The sequence below is a fragment of the Aethalodelphis obliquidens genome, unplaced genomic scaffold (assembly GCF_003676395.1).
Source record: "Aethalodelphis obliquidens isolate GAN/ISIS:26980383/991018 unplaced genomic scaffold, ASM367639v1 scaffold1, whole genome shotgun sequence".
Taxonomy (NCBI): domain Eukaryota; kingdom Metazoa; phylum Chordata; class Mammalia; order Artiodactyla; family Delphinidae; genus Aethalodelphis; species Aethalodelphis obliquidens.
In genome coordinates, this window is record NW_020837945.1 from 9,015,072 (window position 1) to 9,032,476 (window position 17,405).

Sequence of the window (17,405 nt, forward strand, 5' to 3'; positions counted from 1 at the left end):
GAGGAAGGCTGCAATTGGGGAGGTGCGTCCATAAGCCCAGGAACACCAAAGATCACTAGTGAAACACCAGAAGACAGGCAAGATGCATGGAATGGAGTCTCCCTCACAGCCGCACAAGGAACCACCCTGCTCACACCTTCATCTCGGACATCTGGCCTCCAGAACTGTGAGACAATAACTTTGTTATTTTGTCACCCAGTGTGGCACTTTGTTACGGCAGCCCCAGGGACTACTCTCTCACTTATATTAAAAAAAAAACACAGGGCTTCCCTGGTGGCGCAGTGGTTGAGAGTCCGCCTGCTGATGCAGGGGACATGGGTTCGTGGCCCAGTCCGGGAAGATCCCACATGCCGCGGAGCGGCTGGGCCCGTGAGCCATGGCCGCTGAGCCTGCGCATCTGGAGCCTGTGCTCCGCAACGGGAGAGGCCACAACAGTGAGAGGCCTGAGTACCACAAAAAAACCCAAAAATACAAAATTACATGTATACAAACATACACACAGAAAGGTCTGGACGGTGAGCTGTGTCTAACCATTAGCTTACTGATGGGCTTCAGCAGGAAGTAGCAGGGCAGAGGGTGAAATGACCGGGGGTTGCTCCTACACTAAAAGTTTTTATGAAGTGTGTGAGGATTTTAGGTGCGTGTTTTAGATACTACTGATATATCTTCTAGTCTTTACCCCTACGCGGGAAGGTACAAGGTTCCTTCAGCCCAGAGTACCACTTCAGCTCCTCCCAGCACGTACCAAGCTTCCACTTGCAGGCTCCGTGTCCAGGTAGGAAGGCGGCATCTGGACCTTGCTGAGCACTTTGAAACATGTCTTCAAGGTGTGCGTGAGTTCAGGTAAGCTTAGCGCCTCCATTTCCTTGGCCAGAGACTGCACCAGGCAGCCAAGCACCTGAGGGAGGTACTGGGTTTGCACCTCAGAGTAAAGTTCCTGTGAAACAGAGACACGGGTTTAATGTGTAACCAGTAGAAAATTCAAATTTTTTTTACAGCATAAGTTTGTTTCACATTAATTCCCAAATCAGAAAACAAAATAATATTTCTTTTTGATCTAAATAAATCAGTGGACGTTCTTCCTCTCCTTTCAGGTGGCTTTCCTCTTTCTAGCAGAAAATAGTCGCCACATTTATTTCTATATTAAAGAAATCAATTTCTTTTGAGAAAATTAGCCAAGGCTGTGACTTTAACTAAGAAATGCATTTACTCTCTGGGACTTCCCTGGCAAGCCAGTGGTTAAGACTCTGTGCTTCCACCGCAGGGGGCACAGGTTCCATCCCTGGTCAGGGAACGAAGATCCCGCGTGCCGCGCAACGCGGCCAAATAAATAAATAAAAATTTTAAAAAAGGACATACGTTAACTCTCACTCTTAAATAACTGTTGTTATTTAGGATGGATGACACTCAGCTCATCATCTGGTGTCCATACCTTCAGCTCAGCCCACTTACAACTGGCTCAAAAGTTATAAGCCCTTATATTAAAAGGACCTAAAAGAGACACCATCCAGCTACATCTTCCATGCTGAAACACACATTAACACAGTGCTATGTATTTAGGTAAAACTACTTCTTCAGTAAGTTTAGGTTCATAAAAAGGCCAACAACACTAATCAGAATGTAAGTAACAGCCAGCACTGGGCCATCTCCTTAGAGCAAAGGACCTACCAGGGGGATCACGTCCAGGAGGAACACAAGGAGGGTGCAGAGCTCCGAGACTGTCGGGGGGGCGCCGACGCGTCTCCCGGCAGCGTGACTCTGCTTTGCGGGTCTGCGTGAGTCGCAGGAAAGAAAAACAACTCTCTTATAATAATTTCAAGCGTTTCCTATGATTTCCAATAAAGTCGCTTTATTCTATTTCAACCATAATGAAAGACAGCTTCTGCAGTTCTAATAATGAAGCTTTGGTGCCAAAAACTATCTAACATAGACAAGTGTCAATAAGTCTTGAATCTGCTTGTCTCCAAAACAGGTTCACTCTGACTTGAACTTCATCAGACCAGGTGAGGGTGGTCCATGCCCACGTGGGATTCCCTACCCAGCAGATCTGGAGCTACCAACAGCAACAATTCCAGGCCCCCAGCCCCAAACCAAAGGCATGTTCCCGGGGAAAGGGCCTGGTGACAGAATGCAGGACAGCTGTTCAATTTGCTGTCAGAGCAACCAGAGACAGCTCCCTGCATGTCACCAGGAGCTCATCCCCACGAGCTGCTTAGAATTTCTCAGCTCCCACAGAGAAGTGTAACTCCACTGGGCTTATCTTATTCTCAAGCTCAACACTTCCTTTTCAAGAAGTAGGCAACTGGATACGTAAGTTACAAAGTCAACATACTAGTTCCCAAAACAGTAATTTTGGATTCGTCTAGCTATCACAGTACGATTCAACCTGAGTTAATTTTCTTCATTGTAAATTATCGCTTAGTTATCTTGGCATTTATCTTGGTAAGGGACTCAAGAACTGTAACCACTACATCTGGGAGATTCTGCTGCTGGGTGCCTGCTCTGAAGAGACCCATGCATCTGTGTGTAAAGAGACAGGACCAACACGGTCACCAGAGTACTATTTGCAACAATGAAAAGACTGAAACTGGTTTATTCACACACTGGACTACTATACCTAAGATGAATGAACTACGTGTATATAAATTTCCAAAGGGCTGTGGACCATACCCCACCCCCCCAAAACAACACATTGCAAGAAGTTATATACAACTTGATAGTATTTATATAAAATTTGAACAGACAAAACAGACTATATCATTTCTGGGTACACATGTTATAAAAACACAGGTATCACAGGACAGACATGAATTTCAGAACAGTGATGAAAGCTGGGATGAAAGGAGGGAAAAGTGCTGGGAAGGTGGGGAGTTAGCTCTATCTGGGTAGCAACATTTTATTCCTTTAATAAAAAAGATGTGAAAAACAATGATCAAGTGTGGTCTATAATTTCAGCAATGGGTGCATGAGTGTCTGACGTCATTTCCCATCCTTTCTTACACTGGAATGTTTCATAGTTAATTTTTTTTTTTTTTTTAAAGAAAGCACTCCTCGTAACTCTGAAATGGAACTAAGCTGACCAAAATACACTCTAGCCTCAGTATAACATGGCCTTGCTGTCCGCCGTGGATCCGATTACAATTAATTTACTCATCACAGGTTTGAACACCTGCTGGGGCCTGGCACCAGACGAGGCAAAGGGCATGGCAGGAGCAGCTGGGACGTCGGGCACGCCTGGTTCTAATCTCAGCTGCTGCCGATCTGCTGTGCAATGTCACACAAGGTACTTCACATCTCTGAGCTCCTCTTTCTTATATGATGGATGGCCCTGCTTCTCCTGGGGGTGTCCAGGGGATGGCCCGCGGCAAACGTTAATAAGTTATGCTTTGATTACAGTTGCAGGTACTGAAGACACTGTGAGAACACAGAGCAGTCCAAAGGACGTGACAAGAATGAAGTTTCACAGCATGACTCACAGGACAAAATGGGGTTTGAGAGATTACATCAGTCCTCCTTCACAGCAAAAATCACACGGGAAAGGACTCCACAGGGAAGTTTGCTGTCCTGAGCACGCCACCGCCAGCAATTTGGAGGTGGTGCAAGTCACCAGATTGAAAGTGACGGGAAAGCTGATTATAGGAGCTTAGAACATGAATGCTTTCATCTGAACAGTTACACACCAATTTCAATAAGAATTTAAGATGACTGATGATTTCAAAAACACTCTTTCCAGTCCCAGGACCACAAAACTAAGCTTCCTGAATAGATTAGGGCTCCAAGGGCACCATGCAAAGAAAGCCGATTAGATGAACCCAACCAGAAAACGCACAGGCGAGTTTCTGAAGTTCGACTTCAATGAGGAAGCTTCAGTATCATGTGAACCTTCTCAATGGCACTGTTTTTAGTTCTATTATGATTTTAAGTGAATTCTATCGTGTACTCAGCAGAGACGACCCAGCATTAGCGAGTTAAGTATAATCTGACCACAACAAGCAGCTACGAAACCATGACACCCTCAATTCCTTCCCATATGTTCACAAGCCGTGAACTGGAGGCTTACCTAAAACAGTCCTCAAAGCACCTTGTCATGTAATCCCAGAGGAAGTCTGTGCTTAGGGATGTGATGAGCAAATTCACTGTTTTAACAATCTCAGAGGCATTTCTGTTTTCTTTTATTGTACTGTAAAGGAAGAGGGATATTTATAAATATATCTATGAAAAAACCTGTATTACGGGAATGCCATGTCTGAAAAACGAATTCATTGTACCATTTACAGCTTATTTCTAGAGAGACTGACAAACTCGGTTATAGATAAAAAGTATTACAGTTCTTATATAGGGAAGAGAATGCATCGTGCCATCCTAAACAGTATTTATCCTGATCCATTCCCTCAGAAGTAAGCTTAAGAGCTATTGTAGGACTTCCCTGGTGGCGCAGTGGTTAAGAATCCGCCTGCCAATGCAGGGACACGGGTTCGAGCGCTGGTCCGGGAAGATCCCACATGTCGCGGAGCAACTAAGCCCGTGCACCACAACTACTGAGCCTGCGCTCTAGAGCCTGCAAGCCACAACTACTGAGCCCGTGTGCCACAACTACTAAGCCTGCACTCTAGAGCCCACAAGCCACAACTACTGAAGCCCGTGCGCCTAGAGCCCGTGCTCCACAACAAGAGAAGCCACCGCAATGAGAAGCCCATGCACTGCAACGCAAGAGTAGCCCTTGCTCGTGGCAACTAGAGAAAGCCCTCACGCACCAACGAAGACCCAACACAGCCAAAAACAAATAAATAAATACGTAAATAAAGAAAAAAGAGCTATTGTAAAAAAGAATGTTATATGGAAAACCAGTTTTAGTCCAACCATAGGTAATTACATACACTATTGGTGGAATAACATAGTACAGCCATTTAGGAGGGAAATTTGGCTAACATTTAAATGCACATCTTCTGTGATTCAGGAAATTTATTCTAGGGATTTATCCTACAGAAATCCTTGTAGAGGTACACAAAAATGTAGGCAAAGGGGGACTTCCTTGGTGGTCCAGTGTTAAGACACTGCACTTCCAATGCAGGGGGCATGGGTTCAATCCCTGGTCGGGGAACAAAGATCCCTCATGCTGCACAGCTCGGCCAGGAAAAAAAAAAAAAAGATGTAGGCATAAGGATATCATGACGATGTCATTCTGAGGCAGGAGATAGATGGGCTCCAGGCTAGGCCTTTACAACTGGCCTCCTGTTTACATTTGTTGGGGCAGGAAAAAGGTGGGCTTCAGGCTGGACACTTACAACTAGCCTCCTGTTTGCATTTCCTGAGACAGGAGATAGATGGGCTCCAGGTTAGGCATTTACATCCAGCCTCCTGTTTGCACTTCGAAAGAGAAATAACAGCAGAAACAGAGTAAACAGCCAGGCTTTGTCTCCTGAGGACACTTTATGATAACAGTCATGGCAGGAACAGAGAGGGGCTAAACCCTGTCTGAGTAAAAGATGGAGAGGTCACATATTTCCCATCCTTGGGGCAAGGGAGACATGGCGTGTGCGCAGAAAGGCTCCTTGGGGGTCAGAAAGGAGGGGCCGCCACCCCACAATAGGTGATGCCAAGGCCCCCGCCATGGACCTCTGGGCTGGAATCCGTCCTGGAAAAAAGCTGCACACACATATCGGGGAGGGTCCTAGGGCAGGTCAGGTGTGGAAAAAGAAACTTAAATAAACGGTTTCTCTGTGTGCTCTCCCACTTGTCGTGCTGTGCCTCTAATAATAAACTTTGCACCTGCTTTTACAGTTTTTGCCTCCTTGAAACAGTCTTGCTTTCAAACGGAGGCAAGAGCCAGGGAAAATTTGAGTCTAGTCTCTTGCCCTTGCTGGTCTAGTGGCTAGGATTCCTGGTTTTCATCCAGGCTGCCCAGGTTCGATTCCTGAGCAGGGAACTAAGATCTTGCTTCAAGCCACCCCTTACTGCTGCTGCCTCTCTGAGATCAATTTTAAAATATTGAAAAAGTGGAAACCGCCCAAAAGTCAATCAATAAGAGATTGGTCAATCAGTCAGGATTTCTTAAATAAGTGTAACTCCTTACTGAGGACTTAAAGGCAACCACTATCCTCCACAGGAGAAGAGTGTAGAGCTATTCACAACTTGCATTAAAAAAAAACAAACAGGCAACTAAACAGGTACCGTAACTCCACCTTAAAATAAATGATAGGCACGTGTGTACTTATGCACTGAAAATCTGAAAAGAAATACAAATGTTGTATGTTTTTCTCTGAAGGGCAGTGGGATTATGGGTAATATCTTTTCCCGTGACACCTTCAAATATTGGTATACTCTACCATGAACATGTATTACTTTTCATATCAGGAAAACAATAAACTACTCTCATTCTGCTAGAAAAAAGCAAACACTAAAGACTCTTGGTACACTTAAAATTAATAAACCAGAAAAATCTTCCAATCGATTTAAATTTTTAATACACCCAATGCCGAGTCAGGGAGAAGGAAATTATATTAAGAGTAAAGTAAAAAGGAAGAGGTTGTATTACCTTGGAAAGTACAAAGACAGAACAAAACACAGGGCTGATGGCTAACTACACACTTTAAGTTATCGCCACGTCTGCTGTCTCCCAAACCCCACTCACCCTGCCTCCAGGGCCCTAGAGCGCCTTCATGCCCCTGGGGTGCCCTCGCCTTGCTCCCTGCTACCCCCCTTCTGACTGGTCTCCTGAAGACCCACACCCACTCGCCCCACTTCCTGATCTGACCTCCCGCCGGCCCTCCCCCCTGTCACTCACCACTTGTAAACCAGACCCAGTTGCCTTTGTTGAGCAACTTTTCACACCTGATCAGTAAATACGGTTTGTACTTCCCAGTGTGGGGCAGAGACAAGATCAAACTCCTTTTAATCATCACAATATTCAATAGGGAAGAGTCGATTCATATTGATTAAGAGCACAGGCTATTTTAAGGCGTGGCCTGACCCTCTGCATCCCCACTTTCTTGAGCACTTCACAATTTATGGTAAACAGAGAAAAAAAATCATGGCATTAGGGAGGGAGGAAGAGTGACGTTGGAAGCCCCACCAGTACCTTATCAGTGAATTTCCACTCTGAGTGTAGCTCAGTTTAAGATCAGAGCCGAGAGCAGCTCTGCAGTAAGAATAAAAGGCCCGGATGACTTCGAGAAACAAATTCTCAACAACTTGAGGCCCTGCAATTGAAAAGGAAATGTCCAGATAAATAAATTAATAATCAAAATGTTTTCTTAAAAATCCATTGTAAACCAGTGACAAACGTGTAAAGCGTATTGAGAGTAACTCTATCTAACACATAGATAATTTATATAGTCTTAAATGTATGGAAACTTTAGTTGCGACGATGACACCTTTAGCTGGAGGAATAACATCTGTGGAAACAGCCAACATTTTTGTAGCGCTTACTGTGTGCTGGCCACTGTTCTAAGCATTCTATAACTATTAACTTACTTAATCCTCACAAAAGCCACAGAACCAGGTATGCAATCAGGTAGGCTGTCCTGATTACAAGGGGACAAGAGGACTGAGGCCCAGACGCTGAATAACTTGCCCCAGGAAGATTCTCGAAGGAGGCAGGGAGTGGGCTAAATGTTTTAAGTGTGCAGAGACTGCCTGGCCAGAGGCCGTCACTCCACAGAAACACCAACAGAGTAGGGCAACTTCCTATTCTGAATTCTTTACCTGATGAGCTAGCATGACACAAAAGAAATAACACCAGCCCAGAAAAGCCTCAGATGGCACAAAAGAACTGGACCCTGCCCGATAGGCAGTTGGAAGACAGCTGGACATTCCTGCTCCACAAACATCAACCAGCAGGCCTGAAGGGAGGGCGTGACTTCCCACTCAAGTATTCAGAGGAGTGAACACAGGATGATTCAGAGAAAACAAAAGCTCTGTCAAACAAGGAATCAGCAAATAAGCTAAACTCTTACGCTTCCAAAGACAAAAGGTCTCTTTTCCACGATAAGCCCCAGGTGTATTTTATCTATAGCATAACACTGCCAAATGCTTTTTACTAGTGAAGGAAAGCTTGTGGTCAGGATTCCAGGGGAAGAAGTGAGGACGTGGCTAAAATCTGGTGGCCAAAGCACAGATAAGACTGGCCTATGGCCCTCCTATGCCTTCTAGTCTACACTATCAATCCACTCCTTTGCCCTTCAAGTGTGTCTTTCCTTGGAAAACTAAATTATCAGGTAGGACGAATTTGCTGGGATGGGGCAGAAGCCTGCCATTCACCGCCCCCTCCAGAAAATATGACCTGGAGCCCAAGCTAGCTCAATGCTCTACTTGGCTCGGTCAAGCCTTGACGTAAAACACCCATCTCCAAGGGTGGAGCTTGGAGGCACAAAAGCTTCTTCGTGCTTTGACTTTGGTCAAGAGCAGCCAGGGCTGCACCTGTCCTGGTTCCCAAGTTCACTGGTGTTACATGAGTAACATCTCGGGATGGGCCGTCGGAGTGCCATTAAGGAAGCGTCAGAGTCCTGAGAAAGAGGGCTCAGGCTCTGGAGTCAAACAGACTTCAGAGTTTGAGTCCCAGTTCCTGGGTGGCCCCTGGCAAATGACTTCGCCTTGCTCAACCTTAGTCTCTCCCTCTGTAGAATGTGTACAGTAAGAAAATCTACCCCAGGGTTGTTGGAGGTACAGAAGTATGCAAGGAGATGCGTATTAACGATGCACAAAATAACTGCTCAAAAAAATGTCACCATTATTATTAACAACAGTGAAAACACACCAGAACCTCAGTCTCCCTTCCGTCTCCCTTGACCAGAAGCCCTTGTTTCCCTTTGTACACCTACAGCCTAGCACCTTCCCTGCTGCACAGATGCCCCACGCCCATCTCTGAATGCATAAACAAAGGGTCCCCATCCTGAGAGGCCAGAGGGAGGAGGAACTGAAAGAACAGAACACCCTCAGCTCTCGTTCTCTGCAAACGGCGCCCGGACAGTGGGCACGTCCTGAGCGCTCAGATGATGCCATCAGGGATGAATCCCACGGAGAAGGGGGTTTCCTTCCCTGTTACCGTGTTCCAGGGATGAGATGTTGAGATCTTAACAGTGAATGGATACTGGGGCAGTTACTTTTTTTTTTTTTTTTGCGGTACGCGGGCCTCTCACTGTTGTGGCCTCTCCCATTGCGGAGCACAGGCTCCGGAGGCGCAGGCTCAGCAGCCTTGGCTCACGGGCCCAGCCGCTCCGCAGCATGTGGGATCCTCCCGGACCAGGGCACGAACCCGTGTCCCCTGCATCAGCAGGCGGACTCTCAACCACTGCGCCACCAGGGAAGCCCCAGTTTCTTTTTTTTAAAGGAAGGGGGAGAAGGTCACTTTCCTCAATGGGTGCCCAGAGGACCACGGTATATAAGGCGCGACCCTTTTGGAACTAGAGTCTAGTTCAAACCCCTTCATTTGACAGAGGAAAACAGCGAGGCCCAAACAGCAGAAGGGGCTTGCCCAGGGTCACAAGGCAAGAAGATGGAGGAACGTCCCCTATTTGCTTGAGAATACAATCAAGGCTCAGTTGAAGAAATGATTTGATTGAAGAAACGTTCTCACAAGGTCAGTACTGTACGTGCCCTGCAGGCACGCGCGCAGACGAGCACAACAGCTCAAAGGTATTATAATTTCTTCACAAAAACGTTCAAGTAATTGTGTAAAACTTTTAAGTGGTACCCAGATGATGAAAACTGAAACACACAGCATGACTAAACTACTTCAAGATTCTGAACTTCCAAAGATTAAACTGTATTCTAAATAACACGTTGATTGTATCTCACCGGCGTTTTAATGGTGTATGATGGTAAAGCGCATCTAATGTTACCTATTTCTGGCTTGTCAAGCAGACTGGTAAGGATGCGGAAAGGCTTCAGGTACATGTGGTGGCGTTCCTCTACGTCAGCATCAGGGAACTTCTGGTGCAGTATCTCAGCCAGACCCTGTTTTTTTTTTTTAAAGCCACATATTAGGGTATTATATACAGTATGACTTTATTGGTTGTTCTAGTTGTTAAATGCTCTGGGATAGAAGTAAAAGCAGTCATGCAGCACGAGGTGACTACAGTCGGCCCTCCATATCGTGGGTTCTGCAGATTGAAAATATTCGGGAAAAAAAAATTCCAGAAAGTTCCCAAAAGCAAAACTTGAATTTGTCGTGCACTGGCAACTACTTATATAGCATTTACACTGTATTCTACAACTATTTACAAAGCATTTACATCGTAAGTAATCTAGAGATGGTATCATAGGTAATCTAGAGACGGGTTAAGGTATGAGGATGAGTATAGGTTACATGCAAATACCAGGCCAAGTTATAAATATAAGGGACTTGAGCATCTGTTGATTTTGGTATCCATGGGGGTGGGGTGGGGTAGGGGGCTGCTGGAATCAATCTCCTGCAGATTCCAAGGGACAACCATACACGAGACTTTCCCAACCGTGTACCAAGGAACAGCCCCCCTGTCTACTTCTGAGGTCCCACAAGGAACTCCACTGAAGAACCATGGTCAGGAATGCCCTAATTGGGATCTACTTTCCAGAAATGCTCCTTTACCTCAACTAAAAGATCCTTGGAATATTTCTCAAAAAAATACGAGGACTGGTCTTCATAAGAATTTGAGATTTCCGATTCCGGCACAATGGTATTTCCTTTAATATCTGAACCTATAAAAGAACAAGCACCATGAGCTGTAAAGAAATCTATACATTTAAAGTACATCTTATTGTGCAAAGGTCTCATGCTCTGACATTTTTGTTTGTTTGGGGGTTTTTTGTTTTTTGTTTTTTTTTTTTTTTGCGGTACGCTGGCCTCTCACTGTTGTGGCCTCTCCCGCTGCGGAGCACAGGCTCCGGACGCGCAGGCTCAGCGGCCATGGCTCACGGGCCCAGCCGCTCCGCGGCATGTGGGATCTTCCCAGACCGGGGCACGAACCCATGTCCCCTGCATCAGCAAGTGGACTCCCAACCACCGCGCCACCAGGGAAGCCCCTATTGGTTTTGTTTTGTTTTCTTTGTTGTTGTTTTTTTTTGCTCTGACATTATTAAAAATAGAATTCCTCCAACAGAAAACAAAAATCAGATCCAGCAAAACCGAGACCTATTTTCTTCTGACAGTGGTGGGCCAGGGATCAGACAGGCAGAACTCCATCTCAAGGGCATCAATTTAGTTTACCCCAAGAATTCATCCTGAGTGTCTTTGACAAGTGTGGTTACAAGGATCTAATAGAATGAGTATCATTTTTAAAAACCAGTATTTATTTGTATGGCACTACATAAAAAATCAAGGTATTCTCAACCACATGCCCTCATTTTGAGCCTTGGTTACGTCTCTAAGGTCCTCAGGGCAAGGAACAGCATCTTTCTAAGCAGAGTCTGGACCCCTGGGGTCGTGGCTAAGCAAGTCGGAGCCGGTCCTGTCTACATACAGTGCGCCGAGCCCCACTGGAAGGCAACCATGCATTTAACAAAATCATCCTTTTAACAAAAATGCTCAAAGAGCCTGTGAATATCCTTCTGGAAACCCTTCATAAGCGTCTGTGCTATGACTTCTGGAAGTTTTACAACTACGGGAAGAAAGGTTAAGAGGACTTTCTGACATTGGTATGAGAAGATCTATGAGGGTTGGAAAAAAAAAAAAAAGCTGAGAAGCAGAGGATTTTTAGGGCAAAAAAATACTCTGTGTGACACTATAACGGTAGACGCATGTCATTATACCTTTGTCTAAACCCACAGAATGCACAGCACCAAGTGTGAACCCCTGTGTAAACAGCCGACTGTGGGTGACGATAAGGTATCAGTGTAGGTTCCTCGACTGTAATAAACGTGCCACTCCAGTGGGTGATGCCAGTGGTAGGGTAGGCCGTGCTTGGCGGGGAGGAGGGAGGAGGTGGGAACTCCTCTTAGTTTTGCTGTGACCCTAAAACTGTACTAAAAAAGTAAAGTCTTTCTAAAAAAAAAAACTATGGAGATTTTTCACAATCGCTCTGTAAACCACCTTCTCTTAGGTACACGGACTTGGGAATTTTAGGCCCTGTGATTTCCTGGACTTGTCCCCCTGAAGCCTTCCATCCAACCAACAGTCAACGGCTCTTTTCCTACAGGTCTGCAGTCTGTTCACAAGAACACATGCTCACAGAAACATGAACCAGGGTTCTTGTGCTCTTCCAAAGTCATCCAAATATCTCCCGAAATGTGTCAATGCCACAAACGTTCCCATCCAGACAAAACTTTCTTTTACATATATTCCATGTTTCTGGGTGTTCTCACACACAGTCTTATCCCATGAAACTCCTCCCTGAATAAGGCTTAGCCATCATTTTGTTGTCTTTCAAGTTTCTTAAAATGGAATTCGGTTAACATTTAAAAAATCCCATTACTTCTGTTTTTTTATGTAACAGCTGCAAGATAACCAAAGCTGCGGGGCAGGCAGCAGAACTCAGCTGACCAGTGCCAATTCAGTCACCGCGTTATCTTTCCACACTTTGTGATTCAGAAATGGATCAACAAGATTGCGACTTTATTCCAAAAATCAGCACTCAAAGGTGTCACCTTAACTCTGACTTTTCAACTCCCACGTATTACTCAGTACCTAGTAACCACGCATAAAGCCTTCTGTTCAGAGACATATCTCTTCTCAGGAGGGTCTGGGTGGCGGCCGAGAGGATGTGCACCATGTCGGATCTGAGCAGGGGGATGGCTCTCTCGTTGGAATCCTATGAGGAGGAAAGAGAAAACTATACTGCAAGGAGATGACATAGTAAATCGCCGGCTTTCTGACACGTGACCCCTCCTTACCAGTCTACAAAAGCTTTATCTTAAAGAGGCGGTTCTCAAAAGGGGTTGGTTTTTCACACGCTGCCCAGGGAAAGAGGCTATTCAATTTTCGCTATGGAAACACCACCCTCACAGAAATGACCGAGGACCCTGAATGGCTGAAAGCGAAGAGTGGTCACTGAGTGGCTGCCCTCCGCTCCAGACGAGACGGCTCGGACCTCTCCCGTCTACCCCACGGCCTCAGGAAAGACCAGCGACTCCCCTCGAAGAACACAAACGGCTTTTTACCAGACAGGTATAGAATGGGAAGAAGAACAGGACAATCTCCAGGTTATTTCTTTGCACCAGCACGTTTGAGTCCAGCAGGGATGCACATAAGGACTTTACCTACAAAAGACAGAAAGCCACGAACATTTCATGCCCGAGACACTGGACATCGTTTGCAGGCTACTCTTTATAGTCATAAAAATGAAAAAAACTTTTCCTGGGAATCTTGAAACCACCGTGTTATATCGTGTGGAACAGAATAATAAGATCTAAATATGGGAAACTTGGTTCTAGCTCCAGACGCTAGGGGGCGATGTGTGACATCGGGAAGACCTTCAGCTGCAGCCCTCACTGTTCCATCTCAGAGACGGAGGGGTCTGGACCAGATCGTCAGATTCTAAGACCTCAAATTCTATAATCCCAGAAACAAATACATTTAGGTTCCAACAGGAACTTTCAGCTACACTAAAACTCCAAAAACAGTCAGTCAAATGGACTCCAAACCAATTAAGCAGACATTTTGGGTGTCTTTTCTGAGCATAGATAGATGTAATACAGCTGCATAACAGATAAGAGCCATAAGACAAGTGGTAACAAAAAGCTATGAGAACCGGGAAGAAGAGAGGGAGAGATCTTTCAACCGGGGAGAACAGTGAAGCATTGGGGGTGAGCTGAGTTTTTTGTAATACAGGCAGGAGATTCGCTGAGACGGGGGAGAGGAGGGACAGGCCGTGAGCGCAGGACGAGGGGCTGGCTGGAGCAAAGACAGCATCACAGACGTGCCAGGCCAGGCCAAGCAGCCAGCTCCGGGAGTGTAATGGGCCTGAAGTGGAGAGTGAGGCATCTGGTGAGCTGGGAGCGGACTGTTAGAATACTCTTGAGGATGGATTTTATCTCCAGGAAACAGGTATTTTGCAAGCACAGTACAGATCTGAGCAAAGCTATGTTTTAGCAAAGTGAATCTCTTAGCAACCAAAAAAGGACTGGACGGGGAGAAACCGGTTAGAAAATTACATGATGGTCCAGGAATGAGACCTAAGAAGCTGAGGCAGGGCAGCAAAAACGGAGAAAGAAAGAAAGTGGTACTGACAGGGCAGGGAAGAAGGGAACGTGACTACTGAGGGTCTCCTCCGCCCTAAGCAGAGGTCCTTTTCATCACTCTTTTCGTCAGAGAGCCCCGTGAGGAAGCTCTATTATTCCCACTTTGCAAAGAGGAACGGACTCAGAGGGGTAAGTAATCGGTGCAACTTTGTTAATGACGGATTCAGTTTCTGAACATTTTAACTTCAAAGCCTTGGGTCCACCACTAGGTGGCGACAGACTGCAGGCCATTAAACAAATGCTAAGTTTGGGGAAAAGAAAGATCTGGGAAGTTCCCATTCTTCAAGGTCATGAGAAGGCAGGTCGCTGCCTGGGAAGAGGAGCCTGGGCACGGACAACCTAGGTGTGAGAGCAGCCACAGAAGAGGAGGGCGGCAGGGATGACGGCAGGAGCTGGAGCGAGCCTGCTGTGCGAGGCAGTGAGCGGTGTGACAGGGGCAGAGGAAGAAAACGAGGCTGTGGCTCAACAGCGGACCCCAGCCAGGCTCCGCGGAGCGCCGTCGACAGCCACCCGTAACGTGGAAGCTGCGGGGCCTCCCGGAGGGCCCTCCTCGCGTGAATACACAAACGTGACGCAGGTGTTAGAAGCCTACGCCGCCTTCGCAGCTTACGCAGGGATGCTGCCTCCTCGCCTGCCCAACCTCAGAGCGCCTCTGCTTCTCGCTGCCCCTCCCCGCCCCTCCCCGCTCCCCCGCCCCGTGACCCTGGTGACACATGTGCTGGGGAGTCAGCCCGCCACGCCACGCCACGCCACCGGGAGCACGGCACCCACCGTGAGCTGGTAGTCGGTCCCCAGCATGTACTTCTGCTCTGTGCCGGGCGAGCCCCGGCTGATGTGGCCCACCACAAAGAGCGAGGCGGGCAGGCGGATGGACGGGTTCGCCAGGACGCTCCCCCAGAGGGCAGCGTAGAAGACTTCCCTGCCCACCACCAGGGACAGCCTCAGGAGCAGCGCGTCCGTCCTGTGGGCGGGAGATCATAGAATTAGGGCGCATCCCGCGGGCTCTCACGGGCGCGGCTCTCTCTCCCTGCCCGGGAAGCACCATCTTCCTCCTCATTTTGAGATGCTGCCATCTCTCGACCTTCTGTGTTTGTCCACCTGCTGGCTGTCACTGAAACTGAATTTGCTAGAACAAACATGTCACCGAGGGGTGCGGCTTCTTGGCCAGGAGGCAGCATCTGACCGGTTGTGTCACCCTGTGGCAGAGATCCATCTCCGCCTCCGGCCTTGCTGCGGATGCCGTGGCGTTTACATGGTGCTTACAGGTTCCACTGCCCAAAGTGGATGAGCAGATCAGTCACTCTGTAAAAGTAGGAGGAGTCATTTAAAAAAAAAACAAAGGCTGGCCTTCCCTGGTGGCGCAGTGGTTGAGAGTCCTCCTGCCGATGCAGGGGACACGGGTTCGTGCCCCGGTCCGGGAAGATCCCACATGCCGCGGAGCGGCTGGGCCCGTGAGCCATGGCCGCTGGGCCTGCGCGTCCGGAGCCTGTGCTCCGCAACGGGAGAGGCCACAACAGTGAGAGGCCCGCATAACGCAAAACAAACAAACAAACAAACAAAAAAAAAACAAAGGCTTATGTGACTGATTGAAGACCTAATGATAAAGACACCCCCGACCTGAGCACAGCCAAAAGTGTGCCCAGTGACACCGGATTTTAGAAACACTGGGGACAACATTCCCCTGGGCCTCCTGCTTCACGGCACATTCCAGAAGGTCTGGAGCCGACTTCCCATCACTCTGCCCACAGCACCTCCATACACCGGCTCCCACTCCAGGAAGCCCTCCTGCGGACGACCAACATTTATTCGCCTCTTTATCTTTATCCAGGTCTCCCGTGACACGACGTCAGCAATTTCACGGCCGTCCTCACAGAAGCAGCAGCATCAGTGGGTGCGGGCTTGTTTTTCCACTGACACTGACCGAGGCCTGGCCCTTCTCCGCTCGGGGTGCACCTGCAGCTGACGGGGCACCTTCCCGCCGACTGCGAACACAAAGCTTGCAGGCCGGGTGATAGCATCTATCCATACGACAGCGGAGGCAAACTCCCACAAAGGGATTTCACTTGCACAGAAGTGAAACCTCTGTGCATTTCAGCTCTCAGCTATGGCAGGGAAAAGGGATGCAAATGTTGTGAAAATACCTGAGAGTCTTTGAGCAAAAACTCAGCACAGGAAAACAGCTGATGCTGAGGCCACACAGCCACCGTCACCACTAAGTCTACTCTGCTGGCTGACACCCCCCAATGCCCAGATGAGCGTCTGACACACACCTGAAAAAACTGTCAGATGAAGGCCATTCTTTCCCTTTTACTATACGCCAAACTGTTTTCAGCTTACTTTTTAATAACCACTTCTGTGTATATTAAAACATTTCATACAAAAAATGCCTACTACCTTTTGATATAAAAAATAAATTTTGTTCTCCCTAAACCTAGTCTCCTTAAGCCTTCTTTTTGACTCATAAAATATTTGTAGCAAAAGATACAGAGAAAAAAACAAAATGAAGAAGCACAAGTAACACCCAAATGTTTAGAAGAAGGACACAGAATGGTTTAGTGGCTAAAGGTACTGATGGGTCTTCTATCAAGGCTGAGCAAACAAATAGAGCTTATCTTTGCCCAGGTCTGAAAACAACAAAATAAAGGCCCTAATTTGGGGCAGAAGTGCCATTCAGCAGCTGCGGTTACAGTAAGTCGGGCAGATGGGTCACTGTGTCCTCTGGACAGACAGCGTGGTCCTGAGCTAGGGAGAGATTCCCACAGCAACAGAGTAATTTAGGAAGCCCCCGGAGTGCTCCTCTCTCCAGGATCCCAGAAGACCACCGCTTAGCTAAAACCCAACGCAAACACGACAATGCACGCACTGCTATCACATCCCCTTTGACTAGGACAGCATATCCCCAAAGTACGTTCCACGGAACACTGGCCACTTGGGCTGTTCCACAGTAGAGAGGTTCCACTGTCCGGGAGCCTGGGGAACGCCACTTATGCTATCCTTTCTTCAATATTTACAGAACTCTGGCTAGTTTTCTTTATTAAAGAAACACAGCTTTATATATAAATATAAAGATTCCCATTTTATTCTAAAAATTAATGGATATTAAAAATTGAAATGATGCTACAGGTCCGAAAATGGCAATGGTGACAGGACTTTGCTATGGAGAGCAAAGTAAAGAGCAAGATAACTGGGGTTAAAAACTAAGTAACTTGCTACTAAATAAGAATTACTCATAGCACCTCAGCTGTGAAGTT

The 17,405-nt window shown here is 47.0% G+C and overlaps 1 protein-coding gene across 4 annotated transcripts in view; it reads right to left on the minus strand.

The window, feature by feature from the left end:
* DOP1B (DOP1 leucine zipper like protein B) overlaps window positions 1–17,405 on the minus strand; it is a 109,635-nt gene that overhangs the window by 55,370 nt on the left and 36,860 nt on the right. For all 4 annotated transcript variants that reach the window (XR_003431575.1, XM_027100529.1, XM_027100518.1 and 1 more), the window contains 9 exons: window positions 14,926–15,115; window positions 13,075–13,173; window positions 12,602–12,725; window positions 10,568–10,677; window positions 9,840–9,954; window positions 7,079–7,199; window positions 4,061–4,180; window positions 1,669–1,771; window positions 746–937 (listed from right to left, as the gene is read on the minus strand). Coding sequence is in view for 3 of the 4 variants with exons in the window: in XM_027100529.1 (XP_026956330.1) it covers window positions 746–937; window positions 1,669–1,771; window positions 4,061–4,180; window positions 7,079–7,199; window positions 9,840–9,954; window positions 10,568–10,677; window positions 12,602–12,725; window positions 13,075–13,173; window positions 14,926–15,115 (1,174 nt within the window). In the remaining variant the exon portion in view is untranslated. The remainder of the gene's footprint in view (window positions 1–745; window positions 938–1,668; window positions 1,772–4,060; window positions 4,181–7,078; window positions 7,200–9,839; window positions 9,955–10,567; window positions 10,678–12,601; window positions 12,726–13,074; window positions 13,174–14,925; window positions 15,116–17,405) is intronic.